This window comes from Pelobates fuscus, chromosome 10 (assembly GCF_036172605.1).
Source record: "Pelobates fuscus isolate aPelFus1 chromosome 10, aPelFus1.pri, whole genome shotgun sequence".
Lineage (NCBI taxonomy): Eukaryota > Metazoa > Chordata > Amphibia > Anura > Pelobatidae > Pelobates > Pelobates fuscus.
In genome coordinates this window covers 43,048,135-43,075,846 of record NC_086326.1, presented here as the reverse complement: position 1 = coordinate 43,075,846, position 27,712 = coordinate 43,048,135, and the positions used below count along the sequence as shown (strand labels likewise).

Here is a 27,712-nt window from a genome sequence, read left to right as displayed (position 1 = left end):
CACTGCTTCTGGGAATGCAAGATCCTGGGACACTCTATAGACTTTGATTCTTTTGTACCTTACGGCTCTGGCTGAGATTATTTAGCCCTGCAAAACAATTCTCACATTAGTTTATTAAGGTAAGTGGTGCAGAATTCATACAGAACTTAAATTTGGTCATTTTTTTATAGCGATTCCCAGCTTCTGCTTGATATGATCAATATTTTGAATTGTTTTATTTTTTTTTACTTTAAATAGGCAAATCTAGTGTTTTTGTTTCATATTTAAAATACGGTACATGATGAGTTGTTTCTGAATTAATTTAAGGCAACCTTTTTGTCCGGTATAAAGCAGTTCTTTCAAACCTTGTCCTTTTTAGGGTCATATAATCCTTACATAATGTGTGATTCTTTATGAAGTATGAGTTAATCTATAAATTCCTTCAGGGCAACGGTTAGGCAAATCTCTTTTTGTTGGCACGTTGTTGCCCAAGAACAGGTTATGAATATTGTTACTTTCAGAGTTTTGAGGTAGTTCAGTGTCAGGGAGGTGAAGCTGCAGGTAGTTATACTTACATCTTGTTTTTTTTGTTTTTTTGTGGGCGCTGCCATTTTCTTCATCTCCTGACACCTAATCTGCCAGAAGCCCACATCACGGTTGTGTCCTCTTTCATGTGTGAAAGTGCAACACTGAGGTCCAAGGATGATCTCATCAGATTCTCCTAGAATTAGTTATGGTTTAGGATTTGAGTAAAGATGGTAAAAGCTTTGCCATTCGTCAGCTGTTTCTGTAACTTTCAAATACTAATATTCAACAGATATTCTTCCCATGAGGCTGTGCATGTGAGCCATGAATGTGACTAATGTAAATCACTGCTGAATACCAGTACCAGTTTAATAAATGTAACCTCCATGACCATTCGCATGTAGTTTTACTGCAAAATATTGGAGGAGACAGTTCCTCTTTAATGCTTTCAGTCCTCCTTCCTATCCTAATTAAATACGTTATGGGAACCTTTAGGGAAGTGGGGACTACTTAGCTTTGCGTAGTATTTGCCACACACATTTGACTCAAGGAGAACATGCAGCAGCATATTGTAAATGTTCACTGTCAGCTCTCCCGAGGTAACTCAGTCTAGAGATTTAATACTACATGTGTACGTTGCAGTGCCATTAGGCTGATTCGATCTGTCTCTATTGCAGCAGGAATAGGCCAGCCCTGGTTCTTTCCATAGTCAGCTGCTGTCTCTCCAGTGGTCCTCTGCAAGCCAGCTTGTCCCACTGCAGCAAGAATAGGCAACATCTGGCTCAACGTTGAGCTGCTGTGTCTCCAATAGCCCGCCTCAAGCCAGCTTATCCCACTGCAGCCAGGAGTGCATTGCGGTTTTGTTTTTGTTTCTTTTTCTTTTATGTCCTGACTTTATAACATTCTCAAACCTGATGCTTTTAGTACAGATGATACCTTAACCAATTAGCTGAAAAAAAAAAAAAAGGAGAGCAAGATTCATAGTGCTGCACATATCCATGTCCATCTTTGGGCATACACTGACAATCTCGAAGCACAATTCTCTCCCTACTTTGTTACATAGAATTCCATTTTATACTAATCTTGTGTCGACTGGAGTTCATTATAAATATTATGTTTCCATACAGGAAAGAGTTAATAACGGAGTATGTGTTTTAACCCTTTTGGATGCATCAGGCATCCCTTTATGGTTTTTATGGGATTAAAGAAAACTTTTTATTTTTTTTTTATTTTCCCCACCCATGCCAAGATAAAACAAAACTCCGCATTGTATAAAACTTAAGAGGAGATTTAATGCTTATGGAACCTCGTTATTCCTAGAGTTTAATTTAAAGAAACATCAGATGATCTTTGTCAGATCTCTGGATCCCATTACATGTTTGCTTTTATCCAAATTACACTAACTCCAAACTCTTTTACTGCTAGAGGATTTCTAAACGAATTGTTTCTAGAAAATGATACTGCTAAAGGTGAAGCAGTAATATGACCATTCGGTGCTGGAATCTGACGCGTAGTGGGTGTTTTTAAATACATCTTTTCACGTTACTGAGTTTATCATATAATGTATTTTGATGGGTCTTGGTATTTAAATAAAAAAAAAAGCATTTTTATTAAAATTCTCCTGCCATATACATTGGAGTATCAAAATGGACGTTTTCGCAAAATAAACATGTCACAATAAGATCCTGTTTAAAAAGTGGGATTTAAAGAAGAAATGGAGGTAGATAGGTTTAAACTCTCCCATTATCTCGCACAATTTAGTTATTTCCTCTTTCCTCATTTATTGAGAAATGCGTGGGGCAAGAATGTGAATTCATTTGAATTCTATTTTCAATCCTCAGTGAAAATTCCCATGTGACTTTAAATCTCTCTGTCAAAATGTGTCCAGCTTTGTCTCTTTTTGGGGTTTCAAATGCATGTGCAGCAAGCTCAATTTTCCTCGGTGTGAGAATATGAGATTACTCAACCTTTGTGTTGACGGGTATATATTTTAAATTAATAACCAAAAAAAAAAAAAAAAGTGAGTCACTAAAGTGTTTTAAATGACAGAAAATTAACAGGATGCCTTTTTGTAAAGAGAATTCAGCAGGTGAATGAATACAAGGAGATTAAAGCGCATGATCGCTGTATTTTTTTTTTTATAAAGCTGGTAATTGCTTTATAAATCCATTTACTGGAATAGGTCTAAATATTTAGTTTAGCGTGTCTTCTCTAATGCAACAACACAGTTTCTCTTGGTGGTTCTTTAAGTGCCTGTTCTGGTGGCCTCACAACTAATATTACTACATATATTGCTACACAGTTCATTAGAAGGGTTGGGTATATATGCGTTTACAATGAGGACTGATGCATTGTAGAATGGTGTCCTACTCTAAAGTTATAAATAACCCTCACCCTACTTAACATTCTAAGAAGCATTATCTGTTATTGATTTAACACTTCAACTAACGCGGGACCTGATGTGTCTAACCTGAGGTGGGCCATAGGTGATTGTTGAACCATGAATGATTAAACTTGGGCCAACAGCTGGTGTTGGACTGAATTTTTCATACTTTGGTCCATCAATATTCAGTCCTGAGATCTATCTTTGCTGCTTTGAATGGACTTGCTAAGGGAGCTTCACTGACATGTGGTGTATCTTTTCTCTCTCTCTTTCTGCTGCTACCTTTCTATCCTTCCTTGCAGAACCTCCAACCAAATACCAAATCTCTCAACCGGACGTTTTTAATGTTTTGCCTGGTGAGGCTCTCGATCTGCATTGCCCTCAGAGTGATGCTACCCAGGTGACATGGACTAAAGATGGGGTGAAATTAGAAGCCAGCAATAGGACGGTGATTGTCAGGAACTTCTTGCATTTACGAGATACATCCCCCAGGGACTCAGGGCTATATGCCTGTTTGGTGCCTAGAAGTGCACAGAGCAATACCCATTTCTTCCTTGTGAATGTCACAGGTGAGTGACTGGAATCCGAAATAATGAACGTCAAAGTGTAAGCCATCGAGCCACAGTATAGCAGATGTCAGCGTCTTTTGTCCTGCAAACAATGAGCTGGATATAACAATTTGTCTTCATTAACTGTGAAAGTGAGCTCTTCAGGATCAATTTGTGAGAACCCAACAAATCTATTGCCAGTTATGAGAATCTAAAGTCCATACAATAGAATTGTCTGTGAACAACTAACACTGCTCCAACTTTAAATATGGTTAAAGATATGTTTCGGTTTTGTAGAATAAATCAAGTTTTGCATTAATATTATTAAAGAAAAACTGGTCATTTTTTTCCCTATGACTTTTAAGATATTCATCCCCCAAAAATTAACATATATTTTATCAGTTATCAAGCAAAGACGTATATAAAATCAGATTCTCTGCTGACTGAGCTAGGTTATGTGAGGTGCCACTTGAAGTGATTAATGTATAGTTATTATCTTTTATACATATGATTACATTTCCCATGACCCTCCTGTTCATGCAAATTGTGTCAATTCAGGGACATTGGTGCACAATGACCTAAACAGTGGCAAGTGTCAGGACTTTGAACAGGAACGTTATTTAAGATGGTGATCATGGGAACTATACAATTGTTTGTATCCATTTTTTTATTTTTTTTTTAAATGTTATGAAGGCACCTTTGTCTGCTGAACTAAATTATGCTAGCCCACAACCATATTAATTAAGCCTTGTATGGAACACAAGAAATAAAAGTAGATGCTTTGTATCCATTGTAATAAATGTATATTATGATTAGCTCCGATATGGCAGTCCCATGTTAAAGGGACATTGTCACTAGACAGGATTTTTATTTTTCCCTTTACTCATCCCAAATATTAACAAAATATGTATTTGTGAGGGGTGAAAAATACAACGAAGGGTAGAATTCCACTCTTTACCCTGGGCACCTCCATCATTGCTCCCCGTCAATCATTGCTACGTGTTCTGTCCTGTACACCTGGCAGTCAGCATAGAGAAAGCAGACCGAGAGGAGGAGAACTAAAACAATGTTTCTATCTGTAGTCTTCATTTATAATGTATGCGCTGGTTGCTCCTGAACTGAATTGAGAAATCATTAGAAAAAACAACCAGACCATCACATGAAAAATATTAACACAACGCCAGTGTTTTATTCACTGCTATAAATATATGTCTGGAAAAGTGGTTCTCCTTTAATAGGATGACTACATCTCTCCGATAACTGTGTTAGCTGATGTTGAAGGCTTTATGAAATATATAAAAACTGTTCGTTTCTCCATTAGAACTCTGTGTGCTAAGATACATTGTTAATACTGTACGTATGCATGGATAATGGTCTCCTCACAGAATGTAGTGTCTTCCTTTCCATTTTACTTTCATAACAGTCCTTTTTTATTTTTTTTTGTAGAAGCCAGTTCATCTGGGGATGATGAGGATGATAATGATGGCTCAGAAGACTTCACCAATGATAGCAACAAAATAGGTAATCTCATATAACTAGTTACATGGCTACCAGAACACCCTTAGCTATAAAGGTTGAAACTTTCCATTCTACTGTGACTGCTGGTCCGCTGGTGAGAAAGTTCTATGTAGCAACCAGGTGTGTCAAACTGAGTACGCAAGACCTATCTAATGACTTCTGCAAAGCTGTGAGCAACTTATTTTATTTTATTTTTTTTAATAAATATTTAACATATTAATAGCCCAATTAGTTATTTTTGTTTAGAACAACACAAGTAAGGGCGATGCCTGGTCACAAATAAGTGTTTTTTTTTTCTTCTAATCATAGAGCCTCCTTACTGGACACAAACCGAGAAGATGGAGAAGAAACTTCATGCCGTTCCTGCTGCCAACACTGTGAAGTTACGTTGCCCCGCTGCAGGGAATCCTACTCCGCGCATGAGATGGTTAAAAAACGGCAAGGAGTTTAAACAAGAGCACCGGATTGGCGGGTACAAGGTAAGAACCCTCTACACCCTACACGGCTTCTTAGAAACCGGTTTCAATTCTTAGATTTGCGGGACAAAAACAACTTTCAGATGATTCTTGTTATAAAGAGACAAAAAAACTAAACAAAATCTAGTGGAAATACGATGTGCATAGATTAGAAAATAATAAAAAAATCCAAAACCTAAAAGGGAATGGCTGGAGATCAGAGGGTGTGGAAGCTAGCCAATAAGAAATTTGGTTGTAAGGTGAAGGGGGGAGTCTAAAAAGAAAAATGGCTTGGAGATCTAGCATTATTTTATAGTAGATGGGGTCGTTCTAAAACGGTTATATTTGTTTGTAAGGATTGGAGGCGATATATGTTCAGATTTTTTTTAATGTGTGTGTATATATATTTATATATTTGTGTTTGTTATTGCTGGTGAATATGGTTAAGATCCTTGCTCTCTATATTAAAATGACAACAGATGAGAGCCTCACTCTCAGGACATTAAACAATGTATTTAGTCAGTGATTTGTTTGTAGTGTAAAAACTGTAACTGTGCTGTTCACATTTAATATTCTCATATAATGCCACATTGTTTTGTGGATCATTAAAACACCAGGTGCAGACCTGTTATCATTATAACAGGGCTATTAACATGTCTAGGCCGTGCTAATTGCTGGAAAAAGACTTGTGATTAGGTTGTGCAGTGGCGACTTTGTATTGATGCAAAATAAGTCTTGGCAGAAATTATTGGAGAGATGCACCGAAACTGCTCTCTGATAAATGTTCCTAGTGATCAACAACTCTCTCTTATCAATTATCTGAATCCGCATTCAGTACGCCCTCCGTCCCCAATCCTCTTGCAAATTGTTTTCTACAACGCATCCTTTACTACAATTATAGTGGTTGGGTCGTCTCACTGCACGTAGTTTGTTTATCAATTGGATACAGTCTGGGAAAGAGCTTGTTGGTGGTAATGTTTGAAGGACATTAAGAGAACCAGGTTCTAAATCATTTAGTCAATTGCCCTATTTAACTGTTTTTGTTGATCATAAGGACATGGAACGCTGGTGACAATTTTAGGCAATTTAGGGTCCCAGTAGAATATGACCAACAGGGTAGCAACATATGAATAATTTAAAACATTCAATACCACTTGAATTGTACTACTGATTAACAGAACTACTAGAATTCAGAATATCAGTGACGAGACGCTGTGATGTTAGTGTGATGTCTCACGTTCATAGTTTTATCGCATTTTGTTGCTCAATTCAATTTAATTAAAAAAAAAATAATGATAATTATAATTTATATAAATGATTTATAGATTTCTTTGAATAAACTACCACTGCACTTTATGTGCATTCATGTATAAATCTGTACAGTGCCTGATCATTGTGCAAACGAATGTGGTGATTGAGGTGTCCTGCCTTGGTATCCTAGGCTCCTTTTGGGTGACACTGTAAGATGTGCCGCTTATCCTGCCTTAGAAAGATGAAAGTTGTTCAAAGCATCTGGAGTATCTGAGGTTGCTTGTCCCTGAATGACCCCACCATAAAACAAAATGCAGCCTGTCACATGCCATTTTAAACCTGTGTTTTTAGAATGCACTAAAAGGTTAAAAATACTTTCCCTTTAAGACTTTAAGATGGCGTTTGCTGTGCTGTGAGTTCTTTGCTCTCTGTAATGTGTTACGTGTTCGTACTTGTGGCCGGTGTGTTTTCACTGTACATTTTTATGGCTGTGTGTAAGTGGTCTCCCTGCTAAACGCTGGGCTGTCTGTTTTTAATATTTGCGTTACGCACTCCAGGTGTACGCTCACCAGCTGTTGTGCATTTTTTCCTCTCTTGTCTAGATCACCTTGCCTCATTGTTTTTTCCACCCATACTTTATACCTGCTGATACACTTTTTTACCTGTTAGTATTTGCACCATCCTGTCTTTTCCTTGTGTGCAAACTGTGCCACAAAAGGCCTTACATAATGCATTTACTCAACAAATAGTAGTTTGGCAATGGTGTCATAAAGTGTAGAATAAATAATCTGAGTTTGAAAAATCTATAGATCAGCTTTGACTTTGTGATTGATTTCTTTTCGTTCTATGTCTGCAGATAATAGGATCTCTTTCTTTGAAATTGGTTACATTTAGGTTTGGGTTCTCTTTAAACCTAGGATAACCTCAGGTTAACATTGGACTGTCATAACACCAGTATAGAACTACATAGATTTTAACTTCTTTTAACTGGATATTTCAGAATGAACTGAAAGAGATTAGGGGTTTGATCATTAAGAAAGCTTTGGTGTGCTGTGTACTCATTTTACATGTCTTATATACCAGCCCTATATTACATTAAGTTTTTCATTTTTTTTTGTCAATCTTTATTTTATTGTGCAAATGGTGAACAAAACAAGTTTGCAACGCCACTTGCAGAACACAACAGTGGAACAAACCATGTAATAACATTCATATTATGACAATGTCATGGCATTCAGATTTCTTGCACATTTTTTTTTTTTTTATGTAGATTATAGCATGCTATTTATGTATGTCTAGATTGAATGAGCATATGACAGTTGGCTATCCTGGAAGAAAGTCTAGACAAATGAGATACAAGTATAAGCATTAAAACAGTAGACGCTAAAACAAGCTGAATAACCCTAGTGCCATCAATAGTTATTATCATATGTTGTTGGGTAAAGCTCAGGTCCCCGGCACTGGTTACTTGGGCAGCGAGTATTGCTAGCTTAAACTTAAATCAGGTTAAGTATCATGCTGGGTGAGCCACTGAACCGAAACACTGCCAGTAGAGCTTCTCCTATAATGAGCATCAAAACAAAATAATAGCAAACGAAAAATTCAACACATTATTAAGTGGGAAGCATAATGGTGAGCATCAACTTGGACAAGTCATATAGTGTCCGATACTAGTAGGGGAGTACTCGTTTAAGAGTGTTGGCAAGCCAGTTCTGCGGACTAGTAAGTCTACAGAAAAGTCTACAGTCAGCCAATACTCATACTGGGTAGGGAGCCACCTCGAATCTGGAGTTTCCAAAGGGGAATGGCATGTCGTGGGTGCCAGGAGGTCGCCCTCCAGCCCCAAGCCGTTTGGAAGGCCCGCACCTGTGTTCCATGGACTTGGGAGCTCTTTGAGGCTGTGTCTTCCCCATTTCAGGCGCTTCGGAAGGCCCAGATGTTCTGCCGCCGCCTGCGGTGGTCTGTCTTGTGGCGGTGTGGTCGATGCTGCAGAGGTTTTCTCCGTGTGGCCTTTGGCCCTGGTTGGCAATTTGCTCGAATAGTGGGTGCAGCGAAGCAGGATATGCCTATGACAGACCAATTCCATCCCAACTCCTCAGTCCTCCTCACCTCCTTCTCAGGGTTAGATGGAGTCTGTGTGATGCGTCGCTCCAGATGTTCCCAAAATCGTTTAAGCAGCTTGTCCAGCTGTAAGGGTTCCACTGGGTTGTCATCACTTCCACCAGGCTGTGTTAGTGTAGGCACAGGCAGTTGAGGCGTGGCCCCCATCTTGCAAGGCCCGTTGTCTGTCGCTTCGGCTAGAGAGTGCAGCCGGGGCCAGTGGCGATGCATGCATCGGGTTGGTGGGGACCGGAATAACCTCCGCCGGTCCATTGGGGGGGGGGGGGGGAATGGGGAGGCTGAAGTGTGCTGCATCTTGAATGTGAGAGCTGCCGTCTCCTCCGTGCTGTTCATGCTTGTAGGCCGCAGAATCTGTTGGTAGAGCCGGTAAGTAGGTCCACATATGTGATATTGTCGGGTAGGAAATATAATCCCGTTAAGATGACAACATTTGTTGGTTCACAGCTTCCATCCGTTGCAAACTGTGTGATTTGCCTTGCAGTGCAGAAGCTGCTGACACACACGTCCACTCAACTCTGCGGTCAGGTCCCGCTCCCTTACATTACATTTTGTTCAGTTATCAGAAGCAAAATTAAATGTCTGTTGCACTGTGCACTTAGTTCTCCCCACCCCCCTAAGGTTTAATTAAAAAAAAATTAAAATAATGAATAACTTAACTTGAATCCAGTTCCACGTGAAGCTGTCTTCTCTGCTTTCCATGCCTCTTCCATTGTCACTGCTTCTCTCTCCTACTTCCAATCGTATGCTTCTCATTTCACTGGGTCATTCTCCCATGCTCAGAACTCATGCACACACTCGGAGACTAAGAGGGAAGGGAGTGGGCAGAGGGGACAGTTGGGGAGTAAACAATTAAACAAAATGAATCAAAAACTAGAGGCTTCCCCTTGCAGGCACACTCACAGCGGCGTCCGGAAGTCAATTTAGTCTGTCACCAGAATTACAATTTTCACGTGCGCAGGGGTTACAACTAGATCACAACACAAAAGGGCAGATACCTCTGTATGTAAAGCGTTTTACGCAGATTGCTTGCACCACGTCTAAAAGCAGAAGCGGTCATGGTGGTTGGAGTTACCCTTTAAAAGGAAATTGAAATACAAATGCTGTTTTCGAATGTTGCTCATTCATTTTCTTTTTTTCTTTGACTTCGTATCCGACGAGGGGTTAAAAAGGGGTTGCTTCAGTTAAATGTTTCTGTACTCTCAGCCAGTATCTGTAAATATTTATTATATTACAGAAACCCTGTAATCTGGTTTTAATGGGACGCTGATTAAAAACATCCACATTTTATTACATTGTACAGCTTTTGAGAGACATAATTAAGTTTATGTTTATAAAAAAAAGAGGGGCCCGAGCAGAAATCATTGTTTAATTGTCCCTTCTGTTTCCTGTTGGAAACCAATTGATGTGTACAATTTCTTTTGCTGGCCAACTACAACATGCCTCCCATCCAAATCAAGGGTATTAAGGAGATTGTATTCTGTGTCAGCCACCCAGTTCTTACCAGTATAACTTGCAGCTCTTCTCATCCGGGACCAATATGTAGTCACCTTCTAGATAATAAATTGGCCATGAATCATTTTAGACCTCTCTCTATACGTGAGGGAAGTTAAGTGTTGCCCTGCAATTCCCCCAATTCTGGAGGCCATTCTGCCCTTTGGCTACAGAATCAAGGTCTTTGCAAGCTTCCACATGCTATCCGCACACACAGTTTCCAGAATGTCCCTCTAATGAAGTGCTACCTCTCTTCTAGGTGAAAATATATGTAAATACTCTAAATTTCTTGCCCAATTATAGGAATACTATATAGCCAGGTGACCTGGTCCCCCTGAAACAGATGTTTAGTTTTTTTTTTTTTTGGACTAAATTAAATATTAGGAGTTATGTAAGGAATGGCCAATGAATTGATTCTGTTTATCAAAAGTAAATCTGAGAAATTGATTTATTATACATAAGCAGATTTTTTTTTTGAACTTTTTAAAAATAAATTTAAATTCTGAAAAAAAAAATATATTTCCCTCCCCTTCCCACAAACCCCCCCGCCCCCCCAACTGCTTACCAAAATGAACTGGGAGATGGCTATTACAAGAACAGTTTCATGGGGAAAATTAGCAAAAATGTCAGTAATATCCCATGATATCACATTCCAGAGCTACTCTGCTAATCTAACAATGAGAGGTCACTCAGAAGAAAATCCACCTGTTCAGACTATCCATGCAAACAAAGAATGCAGGTCAGCTGCCAATGCATTATCCCCCTGCAGCCCAAACCAGGGCTAAACCTGTTTTAAGGAGGTGGGGATATGATACAAATTGGGGAAGAACAGCTACAGCCCTTTAGTTACTACAGTTATATACCCATGGCTGAAAAGTTTTGCCACCATCTTGGTGTTTATTCATTGGATTGGCTATTGCATGGGAACTAATGTAGGCCAACACAGCCACAATGAAAATATTACCCATCATCACTAATGTTCTAGCTGTTAATTCATTCTTTAGTCCTGGGGTATCCAATAATATAGATCCCCAGCTTAGCTACAGGCAGGCAGAGCACCATTCAACACCTGCCTCGCTCTACCTTTTTATGATCTCCGATTTAGTTTCTTTATATCCCAAATCTCACACTTCTACAAAGTTTGGCCAGATATAAGGCGCACTCTGTACTGCTTGCATCTTCAAGGTCACAGAAGGGGTTAACCCATTGCCAATGCTGCTTTGCTACATTGAATTCCAGGACTGCTCGCCCTTCATTCCAAGCATGGCAGGCATGTCAGCCACAATCAGCGCTGTGTACTCAGGCAATTCTCAGTGATTAAACTGTTTGCTCGGCTCTCTGTGTATTCACCAACCTGACTGTGTAGAAAGGGCTGTGGCGGGAACAGCTTATCGGAGGCTAGCAGATGAGGGAACAGAGTCCTGTTGGTTTTAAACTGGTCTACCTCTGTTGGTGTAAATTTGTTTTCTGGGAGGGGCAAGTAAACTTTCAGTCGTGTGATCCGCAGGTGCAGAGGAGATTTTCTGTGCTTCCAAGTGTAAATACACAGCGGCCGTAATATACTTACGGAGAGACATGGAGCTACATGTATAGATATGTGTACACTGATCGCCCAAACAAGGAGCGCATTGGCATACAGAGGAAATGAGGCTAAACGCAAACCCCAGATAAAGATGTTTACAATAAAAATAAAAAAAAACACAATTACTACCGGATACAAAAAATATATACAATCACAGGGACACATAACTCGGTGTGCATTAAACCGTGCTAAAGTAAACACAAGCAGAACGATCCACGTGGAACAACATCTCGTGTCATTTAACTGTTGTCTTCACCGTCTCTCTCTCTCTGTTTTTCCCTCTAGAGCAAGTTTTCTGCAAAACATTTTTTTCTCTCCTTATATGCTGCTCTTTTTCTCTTTTGCCCATATCTACTTTTTGCATTCCTCCCTCTCCTCCCCCCATTCTCTTTTGGTTTTTGGAGTGGATCTTGCATATGTCTTACCACTAAACATATCGTCCACAGCCATACATTATGCGCCTCTCACACTGTTAACCCATTAATTCAGAGATTATTAATGATTTTGTGATTCCATGCCAACTGCAAAGCGTTTTAGGGCTTTTTCCATACAATGTTCTGGCTTTGTGCAGTTATGTCCTGGTGAACAATTTGTTATGTCACGAACGTTTGATATCACGAAAGACGTATTACTGGTCACCTGACAAAGCGGTTCTGCTGCAAAGTGCAGCACAGGCGAATGTTTAGGTGCTGCACTTGGCATGGATTGCAGAGTATTTCTGCCCATATGAGCCGTCATTCTGGGAAAACTAAGTTAATTCTCCCATCACAGACCTGTTGAAGTCGATTTTTGAAAATGTTTGACTTTTTAGCATGTTTGTGAAGTACATTTCCAATTCCTCTAGTCAGGGCAATGTAGGGTAGAGTTTACTGGAAAGGGTTGTTGGTAACACCAATATTGGTGGAGAATTGGCCGCAGACCCAACAATGAGTTATCAAACTCAGTCTGAGGGTCCAGTCAAGCATGCCTATTCCATTCCTATGTCCTCATTCCATCACATTTCAGCCTTTGAAAGTCACTCTTTTCCAGAGAAACCTAAGTGGGTCCTATCTTGAGTTGCCTGTAAAAGTTTCTTTGTATATTTAGGATTTATACTTTTTTTTTTTTTTTTTTGGATTCTGCAATGGAGTCTAATTCATGCACTTTTTTATTTATTTTTTCTAAACGACACTGTGATGACACAGATTTGCAAATGCAAAAGATGCCAATAAACAGGCTTTATTGGATAAAAATTGTCTTGTCTGCAAATTAAAGAAAACACACACATTTAAAAACTAGAAACACTATTGGAACCAATGAAATAAACTCCACAGCTTCCATTAACCCTTTGTATACCCGACCATGGTATGGAACATTGTCTATGTGAAAGCTGTGTTTTTAACATATTTCTTTATTGAAATAAATAAATAAATGGTGGGGAGTTAAATTAAACACATATATAATGTAACTTACTGACATTTGGATTGTTGCGTATTGTGCATTCTATACCCATGGCAAAAAAAATGACCTTCTTTTGTGGATCCTAAAACATTGCATAGTCTGGGTTCTCCCAGTCAAGACTGTCTCTCATCACTCGAAAATGATTTCACAATATATGCTGCTGACAGAGCAGAGGTCTCTGCTGAATAGGACTTTGTGTGTTCCTGAAAGGACGCTCCTTATTCCATTAAGATACCTGCTTCTCCCCCTCCCGCCCCCCATCCATGCCATCTCCACCCTCCCTCCTCTGCATTCCGCTCTTCTTTCTACCCATCTCTCCAGATAGAGGTTTCATAGCTTGTAATTAGTTGGAGGTATTTTAAAACAATGTGAAATATGTTTCACATTTTTCCCCCTTTCGGGCAGAAGGGTCTTGGTGATTTAAAGTATACGCTGTCTTTGTAGGATTCAGAGATCTTGCTGAGCAAGCGGAAATAAAATCTGCATACTTATAAACAAAAAAAAAGAGAACCTAAAGTCTTACAGGGTTAATCACTACAGTTAAAATTCAAAGTTAATTTCAAATTTTAGGCCAACATATCCAATTTGGAAACATACGTGACTTAGAGTCCAATTTGCATATTTTGTCCTGAAATTTTAAATTCACTTTAGTGGATAACCCTGTTGGTGGTAGAGATTTTCTTTTACATCTATTCAAAAGTTAACCATTATCTATTTAAAAAAAAAAACCAAACCTTAGAATCCAGCATGGAATGTTAAAACAATGGTTACTGGGGTACGGTAATCTTTTATTTAATTATTGTATACTTTAAAATCTTTTTTTTTAATCTCCTATAAATTTTAATCATCAACTTGCTTTCTCGTGGTTGGAGGTCCGGTGATAATTCTCCCATATGAAGGGTAGCGTATCAAACAAATGCTTCTTGGGTTTATTAAACACGTGATGGCTGTCATGGCCAGAAAACCAAAGTAAGGTCACTTACAACGCAGGTTCTTCGGGGCTTTTTTCGTGAAGGTTGATCTTTTATCAAGCGGTCTTCAATATACAATGCATCTCTATATAAAGGTTTCTGATTAGTCCCAGACATGCCATTGTTTACAGCAAAACCATAACAGGAGTTGAGTGGGTTTTCTTAGCATAGTAAAAAGGACAAAAGTTCTAAGACATGCAATTTGCAAATGAAAAGGACAATCAAGAAGTCAGAATCTTTTTTTTATTTTGTTTGGTTTTTGCTTTTGTTTGCAAATTGCTCTCGTTAGTGATCTAATCTAAAACTGGTTTACATGATTAAAAGCTGTGTTCTAAGTTGGCGTTACATCTATTATGTTACAAAAACGATTCTTTCAAACCCACCCTCCTAGAGGTAGAACGATTTAATTAATCTATAATAAAATATTGTGGACTGAATGCTTTAAAGTCTGCTACTATATGGAATCAGGAATTGCTTGATCATAACATGGTGTGCGTTAGCTGTCATTGTTCAATTACTTCCATCAACCTCTGATTGGCTGAGATTGATGGGAACTGCAGTGCAATGGCTGGAGGACAGCAGCTTCCTAAGACATTCTAAAAAGACTTCTCACTGCTAAGGAAAAAACCCAAAAAACAATAGACCCTATTAGTGATTCCCACCTGCCTCCTTGCAATCTCTCTAACTCTATGACCTTTGTATCTCTGTCCTTTCTCTGTATTTGTTAAATAGCATAGCATGTTAAAGTTACTGATTTGGTGCACCAGATGAGCCTTTTTGTTGGGTGACCAGCTGCAGTCAGGACATCAGCACATATGCATTGTTTACGACCCAGGGCTGTAGCCTAGGTTACCTTCTGTCTTAATCCTGCCTGGCTCTGTTTACTGCACCTTTTCTCATTACAATTAGTATAATTAATCACATTGTAGTCAGCTTATTGCACTGCAATATACAACTCATGCACCCTTTTAAAAATGTCTGCCTCAGGACTTAAATGTTGTCTTTGTACTTTTTATTTTGGTCAGTCTGAGCCACTTGTTTCCTGGTTTGTGCCACCAGCAGCCAGTAATGGGAGGGTTGTTGGGGCGATATATTACTTTAGCGTGGCATGTGCTTTTATGCAGAATTTGCTTCTGATCTCTTCTCTACTCTCTCTGCAGATCCGACCCCAACACTGGAGTCTAATCATGGAAAGTGTTCTACCTTCGGACAAAGGCACCTACACGTGCATTGTGGAAAATGAGCATGGTTCCATTAACCACACGTACCATCTGGACGTCATCGGTAAATCTTTCTCTAATGTGCACATTTTTTATTCATTAAGTGTATTTAAGGATTCTCACTGAAAGTGACTTGTGAACTTCACACCCGACAAGTGCCCTTTATCTAGCAGAACCAGTGTCCCACCGTTGAGGGTTTCCTCTGATGTATTTGTTTTTTTTTTATGCCAGAAAAATGCTTTGACAAATACTCTTTTTTGTTAAAAAACAAAACAAAATTTTGCTCAATACCATCTGCATAGAAGAGCTTTCTCTCCATGGGTTGTACATATACAGATCGGTGTGTAAGTTACATAATTTGTAAATGTGTACCGCGAGGGTATCCTAGACCAGCACTCCTCTCTCTCTCTGTCCATATCCAGTGTGCATACCTATGTGCTTTCTTTATAATATGCCATCTCCAAAATCCTGCCCATAATCTGTCCTTCAAAAAGTTGGTTTCCAGTTGACTTTAGTGATCTTCCACCGAAAGAGGAGGTTTGAGGTTGATGTAATCTGTAGAATGTGGGTGAAGAATGCTCAGAGATGATCTAAGTAGTGCTGTTCTTAGAGTTGCTGCACGGTGTCTGTAAAACTGGGACAATTCATTCCATTTTAGACCTGGATCTTGATTGCAGAATATATGGTGCTTCACTCTTTCCCTTTGTTCAATGTCTTCTTTACACACATCATGAAAGCCTGTTGCAGAGGGCAGAAGTCTATCACTCAAACCTTCAACTCTCATATGATGCTTTTTAAAGTAAATGTGAATATGACTATGGTTTGCTCAGGCATCTGACCTTTGAGTGAATAGACCCCTCTCTCTTTCCACAAAAGCAGTGATTTTGCAGTATTGCAACTGCTGCATGTAATATGGTTTTGTGGCTTGGTCCATGCTAAGGTTAGGGAGTCACAGGTAGGAAGAGATCATTTAATTCTTTCAAAGCAGTGTAGTTGGAGGATTCGTTGAAATTGAGACTAAAATAGACAACCTGTGACATTAGTGCTTTATTGGTCTAACTTTTACATTTAAATTGCTTTTGCTACAAGTCAGAGTTTCACGAATAACCCTCTCAAACGTGGATGAATTTCTTTCCATCTTAAAAAAAATATAAAAAAATTTTAACACTAGAATTTCAAGTTATCCCCACTCAGTGTTTAGTAAGTAACCCCTGAGGCATTCTGAATGGTGTCAGGCTAATAAGTGAGAGGAGGGGCAGGTTACTTGTGCATACATGTTAGGCTGCAGGGAGATTCTATTGTAAGGAGCTTTTTAAGAAATGCTTATAAGAATATTAATTTAAAAAAAATAAAATACTTTAGTAGAAATGATGCACAGAATCTAAACTGCCAATCTCCCATAGCTGAACAGTGGCTGAATGTAACAGGAGTAATACTCTGTTACCAAAGATGTAAACAAAATGTATTCTAAATCACTCTTAAAGAGCGTTTGTGAACCTATAGATTCATGACTTTAAAAATAAAGAAACGATTGCAGCTTAGGACAGATTTTTAAGGAACTGTTCAACATAAAAACGTTTTTTTTTCTTTTCCCCTGCCTGCCGTATTAAAAAAAAAAAAAAAAAAAAAAATTATTAAGAAATGGCTGGATATCAACATTGATGCCTATTTTGGGAAATGTAACGCTTGCTAAACAAAGCCACAAGCTTCATTGGAATGCAAAAGAAAAAAAAAAGTATCTTTTGTTTCTTTCCATTACAAGATCTTTTGTTGGATTATTCATGTTCATATAACAATTTGAGTTTTAGTTTTTATAGCAACAAGGATAATGCTACTTAGTGTGGAGTACTTCAGCCCTATCATATGACCAGCCTTTGCCCTTGAATACAGTAGAAGCTTCGATCGGCCAGTGTTTGCTGGTAAGCCTTGAGATTAACACAGCTCAGGGTCAAACTGACTATAGGGACTAATAAGACGAACGCCTAGGCAGCAAGCTTCAGGAAGCAATGTGGCAATACATGCCAAAAGCAAGGAGTTATGGGATTTGGGCACCAAATTCACGGTTAAACGGTGATGCTCAAACTAAAGAAATTCCTCGGATTATAGTGCCAAACAATGACTGATTATTCACAGAACCCATGTGAAGATAGAAAATACAGCATTTGATTATGTCTAATAAAATGGTAATATTCTATTTACTTTTAAATAGACTCTGAAAACATTTAAGCAACACCAGCAAGGGCACGGGAGATTTGATCCTGGGGGTACAACACCTTCTTAAAGTGGTCTGCGGATATACAAATCTTGGGGATTCTTGAGCTCGTTGATAGGTCTTGGCTCCGTTCCGCAAACATGGATTGTCTTACTTGGACGGTTACGGAGTTTGGATCGTAGTGTACAGTTTTTGGCAAATAATTGCTGCATTTCGAAGTCCGCTCTCATTCTCCCTTTTCAGATAGTCCTTCTAATTATCTGATTTAGGTTGACCTGTCTTGCCTGACATTCCCAGTATTTGATACTGGATCACCTATTTTAGCCAGACATATCTAGCACAGTAGTGTAGAAGTTTGTAGTTGTGGGGATTGACACAGGTTTGTAAGATAGAACATTCAGTCATAGAAGAAAACCCCTTGTAGTGGTGGTGGTGGTGTGTTTTTTTTTAGTTCAGGGCTGTTGCATATCCATAATAAGGATTCTGAAGAGGGACACATTTTATACACTACTAACGTTCAAACTGAATTTAAAAGAGAATTTTAAACTTAAAACCAGAGTAGCCAAACTGAAAGCTTAGCTGACTTCTTCAGATCAGCTATTTTGACCTTAAATCCGGAATTCACTTTAAATTCTCACGTTGGTGAATAACCTTGTTAATTTCTGCTCTCATAATACTAGTGACATTTCCTGTTTTTTTGTTTTGTTTTTTTTAAATAGGCGACTATTTTTGAATGTGTTACATCAAAATGTTTTGTATGATGAGTGGTGATTTTGGGAGAACCTTCGTTATTAACGGATAATAGATATTAGAAGATAATAGTTTGTTTAAGTACACCATAAGTGAGCATGTAAAGTGAAGCTTATTCTTTCCTCAGTTTAATGGACGAGGCGCAAGAGACGCGTCAATGTGACGGATTGTCCGCTCCGTAAAAACAATGAATAGATTTCCAACTTTTTTCTGCCGTTGGTGTAAAAACTAGCCTTGGATAATGGTCTTTATTCCAGTTTTAGAAAGTAGGTTCTAAACTATGGCAGGTTCAGGCAAACTGGGTTTTGATGTTGCCAACCACTGCTGAGAGTTTAGTGCACAGCTTGTGTGTTGCAGATCAGTCGAGTCGAATATTCATGTTTAACCAGTCAGATTTTAAGAACAATGCACTGCGGGTTTATGTTTTTAGAAGAACTGCAGTTCATTAATCGTCTGAAAAGTATTAGTTCTTTACTGTACACGTTGCTGTCCTGCCCTGACTTGTCGGTTTCGTAGGCTGGGGAGAGGTTGTTGACATACATCAAGTTTGGTTAAATGGGTGGGATTCGGGACAAGACTGTGCAGAGCACTTAAGTGGCGGCACCCTGCACTCTACAACTGCAATTTTTGTGAAATGGTGCTTTGTGCCAAATGGAGGTGCTGATATCACAACTTGTTGAGCCAAGTGGTACGTCTTATCACTCGATACATTGATGGGCTCTGAACACTGACATTTATCCGGATGCAATATGAAATCCATCTGATCTCTGTAGTGGAGTCTCTTGGACATCGAGTCCCTGGTATGATAGACATAACAGCGCCATAGATGGGGTGGTGATATTTCACCAACTAGTTATTCCTTAAAATCAAAGTGAATTTCAAGCTTTAGACCAAAACCATAGCTGAATGTGAGAATTGTATCCAGTTTGGCTGTATTGCCTATAATATATTGTGTGTAGAGCGTTGCTATCTTACTTTTTCCTCAGACTACATGAATTTCACCAGTATGCAATCAAAAAGAGATGATACGCAAACAGTAAAACACGATATCTTAAGGGCTTCCATTTAAAATCTGATGCCCCCCCCCCCCCCCGGTTTAAAAAAAGATGTGTGGTCCAAACAACTTAAAAAAACAAACAAACAATAAAACTACTGCACATTTGCAGGTTTCTAGAAATGTCCAAAATTATGTTGAAGAAAGCAGCCATCTTGTTTTTTTTTTTTTTTTTAGTTTTTAGTTAAAGGCACTCAAATGTAATATGTATATGAGTGACCTATCCTTTTAAATAGTATTTTACAAACAGTGAAAAAAATCTGTGGGATAATAAATTGCTTCCACAAACCCTGTTTGTTTCTTTATTCCCTTCATCTATATCATAAGATTTCTTTTATTAGTATTCAGAAATCTTCTGGCAGGAAACTCTGCAAGGCTTATAGACGTAATTATGAAAAAATAAATATATAAATATGCCATCTTGTGCACCCATTTTTATATTATTTAATCGACTCATTAAAACCACATGGCAGAAACACAGGGGGGAAATAGAATTTGCACAGATCGTTTGTGGCCTGATGGTTTGATATATACCATTTTAATGTTATGTATTTCCAAATAAACAGGGGATGAAAAAGCACATTGTGCACGTATGTATTATGTGGTGAGGACAGAGAGGCCTGGATGCACTGTACTGCACAATGGCTGGTATTTTGTTGGTGAACATGTGCCAGTGATTTTCTCGTGAATGATTAATGGTTAGAAAGAGCTCCGCAACACAGGATTCAGTGTGTCTGCAAATGAAAAATGAATCTCTGTGCAGGGAATTCGTGACTGTATGAAATTGCTTTGCACTCTGATTGTCGCGTCAGGAATTGGAGGGGGGGGGGGGTACTGTCCACGTAGGGCCGTGCTGCCTAGCCTAGTGTGCGATAGTGTCTCTGTGTCCCAGCTTGGCCTGATAGGATTTCCCTTGCTGGCCCCCTTGCCCGATGTGCTTCTAGGGCAAAGGAAATTAAATCCTGATGCTGAGCTCTGAAACTTTAAGCTAGGCAAGTGAAGGAAAATCAAGAATATAATACTTGTAATAACATTGTGGCAGCTCCCATAGGAGGCAGAATGAGGGTTGTGGGAGAGCTGTAAGGTTCCAATTATACAGGGATCATGTGTAGAAACCAGTCTCTGCCTTCTCCGTATGCACCTCTCTTGCTTTTTTTTTTTATTCCCCCCTTCATTCTTAACAAAGTCAACTTCCCACCAAATGTTTTCAAGTTGAAATGAAAGAACGCATAGATTACAAGCCAGACTGCATTACCCAGGACTTTCCAACGCACACCAGCACGGAGGAATGTGGTCCTTTTTTGTTTTTTTTGTTGTTTTTTTTTTCTTCTTCTTTTAGACCTGTGTTACGAAGGAATGGATAAGACTATATTCAAAAAGCAGGCGTTTTAAATATAGCAAAATATACTTAATGCCATGTGAGTTTTACCACTCCTATGCAGACTCCAGCTTTTGATACATTGCAGTAAGGGCTTTACTTGTGCAGCACTGGACTAGAGAGCACCTCTAGGGGACGTCTGAGGGAATAGGCAGTGTTTTACAGCATTAAGACTGCAGAGACAGGATATAGACACGAGAACCACTAAAATAGCTGCATTGGTTCTGGTGACTATGGTGTCCCTTTAATGATGCTTGTCAAACTCTACTCCAGCAGTTGCCATAGACTAGAACACCCATCAGCCTTTACTGCTACTCAATGTTGCCTATTTTTGCTTAGTTTTTCTTATATTGTACTCAATCTCCCGCGCACAGGCATGTGGTTGTCTTTTTGAAAGCGTTGGGAATGCTGATGTTCCCAAGGTGAATGATAAATGCATAACGTTCTGTGTTACGTTTTGATTTGACAGGATTTGGCCCAAATCCCGTAGGTTGCACTTTTCCGTTGCTACGGCTTCCATAATGTAACAAGTAAAATATTTCTTTTGATCCTATGTTTGAGAAATAATATATGAAACCTGTGTACAAAAACACACTGTGTAGTTGAATAAATCCAGCCCCCCTCCCCCCTTTGCTAACATGTTTCTTAGGATGATGGTGGTTCAATGATTTCTAATAACCCCAAATAATAGATTTTATAGATCATATTGAAAAAATTACTGAATTATAATTTTTTGGGAGGGGGCGGATGGCCTTGTTTTACAAGATTAGGAAATTGCATCTCTATAGTAGATGAGAAACACGGTTTAAAAAACAAAACAAAACAAAAAAAATTTGATGATGCTTTGTAAACCTGTTGTAGTCTTGACAGGTTACTTTGTGTCTATGGAAACATTCCTAGTATCCGTTTTTTTTAATTTATTTTAACAATAACTCTATAGGAAGTCTCCAGTTAGCAATTGGTATGCTTTTTTTATTTTGAGAGCCTATGGAGAGTGTCTTCAGTGTCGCATTCCTCTCATATTACCCAAACAGGGTTATTCGCTTAGGAGTAAATTATCAGGAATTTTAATGGAAATAAAATAATAATAATAAAAAAAAAAAAAAGTTAAATTAAAATAGACCAAAATAATCACTGTGAAAACATAGCTGACTTGGAGAATTTCTCCAGTTTGACTGTTTTGGCCTTGGAATTTGCAATCACACTTAGTGCACAATGCTGCAGATGTCTTTGTATGCAGTGAACATGTATTCCACCTTCTCAATTGACTTCTTTCAGTTAAATATGCTTTGAGAATCTGGCCAGTTTGCCAACCCCCGTATTACTAGTGTCTAATGAAAGATGGTCAGATTTCACCCACCTTCCCTTATAAAACGACCAGCCACCGATATTCACTAACCTGGCTGTCTCGGGGAGATAGGCCCCAGAAAGTCACAGGTGGTGTTGAAATCGGAGGCCTCTCCCTGCATTGAAGCATGTGCAGCTTCAGACAACTTTCTTTAAAGACCCCAATACATATTTAAATGAAAAAATATAAGGCACAGCCTTTGCAAATCATGACAGTCTGACAGTGGGCAATCTCTGGTCGAGGGTTGGTAGTGACTCATTCTTGAACTTAGGGGTGTTGAACAATGTCTTTTGCCTGAGCTGTTGGAGTACAACTTACAGAATTCTGGTAAACCCTTGGCTTAACCCTTTTAGGAATCTTGCTGTGGATTGATGCTTCCAATTATCCATGCCAATGGCTGTATGTACACCATATCACGGGTCTGGTATGGCATATTCTGTATAAGCGTCAGTCTGTGTCAGTCTAGTTTATGGCGTTTACAGAATTACACCGTTCCTGTTTCTACTGATCTCATGTTGGTCTGTGGGTTCCATATATTTGGCTGCCTATTTCGCTTGCAGCATTAACTTAGGGCAGACAAGTCTGGAAAAGAAATATGATTGCAGTATTTTAGTTGTACAACAGCTGGGGCTCTTCCTTTTAGACACCCCTTCCTTAATTATATGGTGTGTTTTCTTGTAAATGTTTATTTAAATTGCCAGAGGTTCGATGATATGGACATTGAAAATGAAGATTGCATTTTTATTCAATAAATAGAACAATGAGCTCTTTCTTTCTAACCGGGGATGCCTATGGAATATGTGCAGGGGTGTTAAATGTCTGCATGAGAAATGTTTGTTTGGATGGGGTAGTCACCCCAGGTTAGCCTGGTTAGGAGTCTGGGAGGGTTACTCACTAAAGTGTGAAAGGTCTGGAATTTAAATGTTGAACAGAAATAAGCCAAACTGGAGAGAGAACATTTTAAATGCACTCTGAATTTAATTTGGGTGCTGAACAATTCACATTATAGTGAATAACCTATTTATATGGGATAAAATTTAGATTTTTCACTCTCCAGCCTTTTTGCCTCTTCGTAATCCCCTATTATTTATTTTAGTAAGTTCTCCTATAGCTAGATTTTCCATGTGACCTTTCACACCCTTGTTGAAATCCTGGGCAAATATTAACATCTACGTTTTGGTATGCAGGGATGGATCATCGGCACTGGAAAAACTGCTTATAGTAGCAGAGGTTTATGTAGCTCAGGGATAAACCATTTCTTGATGAGTAGGCTATTGCTTCCAAAATGCTATGCGCATCATGGGAGTGGTAGTCTGCAGGTACTGCAGTTCCAGAGGCGCCTATTCCTACTGTAAACAATTTAGCATTTTTTCTTTGCTACAAATCCAGAGTTGTGCTTAAATTTTTTTTATTTTTTTTTAAAAGGCCTTACATCTCCTAATCTATAGCCACAAGCCTGATACTACAGCATTCTCCTGACCTCTGACACAAAGAGTAGTGTAATTATTTAGTGACTCCAATGATTTTTTTTTTTTTTTAAACGCTCTTTTTAATAACTTACTGCAAGTAAAACAAGGTTGGTGCCTGTGCTGTGGCTGCTAGCATTACGTCAGCGTACCAATTCCCCGCTGAGTGCCAGCAAGAACAACCTGCATGAATACCTCTTTTGTTCCAGGGAGGTGTGCTGGCTTTATATCAGGCTGCTCTCTCTGGACGTCTGTTTGCGAAACAGTTTATTGGAACACGGTGTATGTGTAAGAAGCTCCCAAAGATTGGATACACTTGCCTTCTTAACACCTACCTTGCCAGAGAGACATAAAGGGGGAATCCTTTCCTTGTTGGTTAAGGGTTAAAAAGAACACCAATGTAGATATTTTATTATTATTATTTCTCCTTCTTTAGAATTCCCCCCTTTTTTTTATGCATAAATTGAAATAACGTTAAAATAAAAAATAAAATAGTAAGTTACATGGTTATTTTAAGAATCATATTGATTGTAAAGACATAAAAGCCAGATTATTAATATCATACGTGTTATATAGTAAATTTTACGATCTGGATTAAGATTAAGGAGAAAACAAATACAATATAAGAGAGAAATGTATGTGCATACCTTGTTTTCTTAAAAGGGAACTGTCTGTGTAGACGCATCAGTCATGATACCCGTCAAAACTATGGGAGTCCATGCGCATACGTCAATATTGTGTAAGGATAGATGGAGGCACAATGGAATCCAATCTCTTGTGCGGTACAGTTTGTCCTTGATGGTCAGAGGGGAAAGATTGTTCTAGACTCTAGAGCAGTGGTAGTCAACCTTTTTTTACCTACCGCCCACTAATGCATCTTTTTGGTTGAAATAATTTCTTTACCGCCCACCAGTTTTCGCGCAAATGCAGAATATTTTTTTAGAAAGGAGGGTGTTTAAAAAAAACAAAAAAAAATGTACGTACATTTATCTTATTTCTACTTAATGCAGGTTTATGAGGTTTTAACTTTATAAAGTTTAATGAGAAAACAATAAAGTAAATTGAAATTACCTTTACTAGTGATTAATGAGATCCTTGAGGTTGATGCTGCGAGACTAAATATTTGATATCTGGTTCGATTTTCGTAAGGAACAAACAAAGGTCTCTTTCAGTGATATTCAGACGACTTCTCTGTTTGCGCATATGATTTCTCATTTGTGCGTCAGCTCATCTCCTCTCCCTCCTCAATTCTCCTCCCCACCTTTTTTCCCTTTTTTCTATTTTTTTTAACCTTCCTTGTAGCAATGCCCAGTATGAAGGATGAGCTAGGTAGCCCACTATAACAGACAGGCACACATACAGACACACATACAGACACACACATACAGGCACACACACAGACACCCACACACACACAAGACACACATACATACACACATACACGCACACACACACATACAGACACACACAACACATACAAAGACACATACAGACACACACACACATACACACAAGACACACATACAAGACACATACACACACACACATACAGACACACACAAGACATACATAGACACCCACACATGCAGACACACACATTATATTTAAGTCACCCTCCTGTTTCCTACATTTAAGGTGCAGGAGGGCGACTTATTTTTATTATTTCACTTTTGATAGGCTGTGTATTGCGTCATCGAAAGATGGCACTCCTCTGGTCATTTTTATTTTCAATGACTGTGTTTTTGTATGGCTTTTAAGGCTTCTGGTTATTGTCTGTCCCAAAGTGCAGACGGGCTTTTACTGCAGATGGAGGCACAGAGGTTATCTATGACAAATAAATGTTCTAAGATGTAATTTCTAGCAAAGCAGACATATCCAAGCGGTTTATATCAGAATGGCGTTGACAATATTGCTGGAATAATTCACATTTTTAGGTTGTGAAAACTTCTAGACGAGGCATGCGTTTGTGATTATTTCAAATGGAAATTCATTGGAATTTCTTAATTTAAAACAGAAACAGACATATACACACACACAGACATACAAGACACACGCATACAGACACACAGACAGGCACACATACACACATACATACACACACAAAGACACAGACAAGCACACAGACAGGCACACATACACACACAAGACACATACATACAAACAGACAGGCACACATACAAACAGACACACACAGACATGCACACACACATGCAGACACACAAGACACACATACAATGACACATACAAAGACAAGACACACATACATACAGACACACATATACAGACAGACACATACACACACACACAAGACATACATACAAAGACACATACAGACAGACACACACACACACACACAAGACATACATACAAAGACACATACAGACAGACACACACACACGACATACAAAGACACACACACACAAGACATACCTACAAAGACACACACACACATTATATTTAAGTCACCCTCCTGTTTCCTACCTTTAAGGTGCAGGAGGGTGACTTTCCCTGGGGTCCAGTGGTGGCTCAGGTGGATGGGAGTCAGAGTTCCCACTCTGACTCCCTGATGTTCCTCCCGCGCGGCTCTCAGTTTTAGCTGGGAGGAGTGACCGGGGAATCACTTCCTCCCAGCTCTGTGATGTCATCACAGGGGGCCCGGTCGCGCTGTTAAAGCGCCCAGCGCTGACCGGGCCCCCTCACAATCCACATCCATCTGGTGGCCCTGACAGCATGGGCCACCCGATGGACACCTCCATATGCGGCCCCGGCGGTTTGCCGCGCGGGCCGGGGCCGCAAATGGTCACGGCGGTACCCAGTCGCACGGGTACCGCCGGCTGGAACCCGCCGGGCTTCAAAACCTGGAAATCCCTACCGCCCACCTGGAATCCTAAAACGCCCACTAGTGGGCGGTAGGGACCAGGTTGACGACCCATGCTCTAGAGCATAAAAAAAAAAAGTCCAGGCTGAACGTTTACAACATTTAGTGACTCTAATAGAGTTAATTTATTAGGATTTGCTGTCCTTTCAATGTTTGTCTGTCTCTCCTTCTGTTACGCTGTATTTAAACACGTATTGTCACCAGTTATTTGTTTTATTTCTGAGATGGATAGGATGTCTATGAAGTTGCTGTATTAATGTTGTATAACAGGACAAATTCCTGCTGTTGCTTAAAAAAAAAAAAAAAAGAAAAGTTAACATTGGCGTATGTTATATGGATTTATTTTTTTTATATATATATATATATATATATATATATATATATATATATATATATATATATATATATATATATATATATATATATATATTGAAATTTCCAAAGTTCAACCTTCTAAGAGCACATGTTGTGCGATCACAGTGCTCCGAATTGCTACGGGTTAAATAGTGCCTGGCAATAAGCCACTTTTGGGAGTACAACACCCACAATACCTTGCCAGTAGGAAACAGTCTATATATTATGCATGCATACAACGAACTACATTTTTTTGTTTGTTTATTATATTTGTATAAAAAGCAGTACAATACGAGGCAGCGTTGGCCCTCCTTTGGCATATTAATCACCTCTAAGTTTATTATAATGTTTGCTGCAGAACAATAAGCAGCTCTGGCCATGCTTCCCACCCAACCCATAGTCCCACTGTAGTCCTATTCCTTTCTAACTTGGCACTCGTAGCCGATCTGATTTATGCCATCATTCGGTAATAGCCAGCTACCCACACAGACTGAGCATGTTGTAGGAGAGCCTGGTAGCACACAGGGTTGGGGAAACACACCCTCTTACAGGTGAAATGTAGTTCTTGGCATCCATAGGTTGTTGGAGTAGAGTAAAGAGAATCACCCCCTTGGTGTCCCCTTCGTTTTCTGTGTATAATATAAATTCTATTCGCATCCAGCCGGCGGCACCTTTTGAAGCCTGGGCATAGCCCCCCTCCTTCCCCATTACTTACTAATACACATCTCTCTCCCTCCAAGTTTGGCAATGATTTTTCTGCATGGATTGGTGCCAGGAGCTTTATGAGC

At 39.1% G+C, this 27,712-nt stretch overlaps 1 protein-coding gene across 5 annotated transcripts in view; it reads left to right on the top strand.

The window, feature by feature from the left end:
* FGFR2 (fibroblast growth factor receptor 2) overlaps nucleotides 1-27,712 on the top strand; it is a 91,773-nt gene that overhangs the window by 46,642 nt on the left and 17,419 nt on the right. For 4 of the 5 annotated variants that reach the window (XM_063434172.1, XM_063434170.1, XM_063434171.1 and 1 more), the window contains exons 3-6: nucleotides 3,190-3,456; nucleotides 4,882-4,956; nucleotides 5,263-5,432; nucleotides 15,425-15,548. In XM_063434172.1, coding sequence (XP_063290242.1) covers nucleotides 3,190-3,456; nucleotides 4,882-4,956; nucleotides 5,263-5,432; nucleotides 15,425-15,548 — 636 coding nt within the window. The remainder of the gene's footprint in view (nucleotides 1-3,189; nucleotides 3,457-4,881; nucleotides 4,957-5,262; nucleotides 5,433-15,424; nucleotides 15,549-27,712) is intronic. The other variant, XM_063434173.1, reaches the window with a different exon arrangement.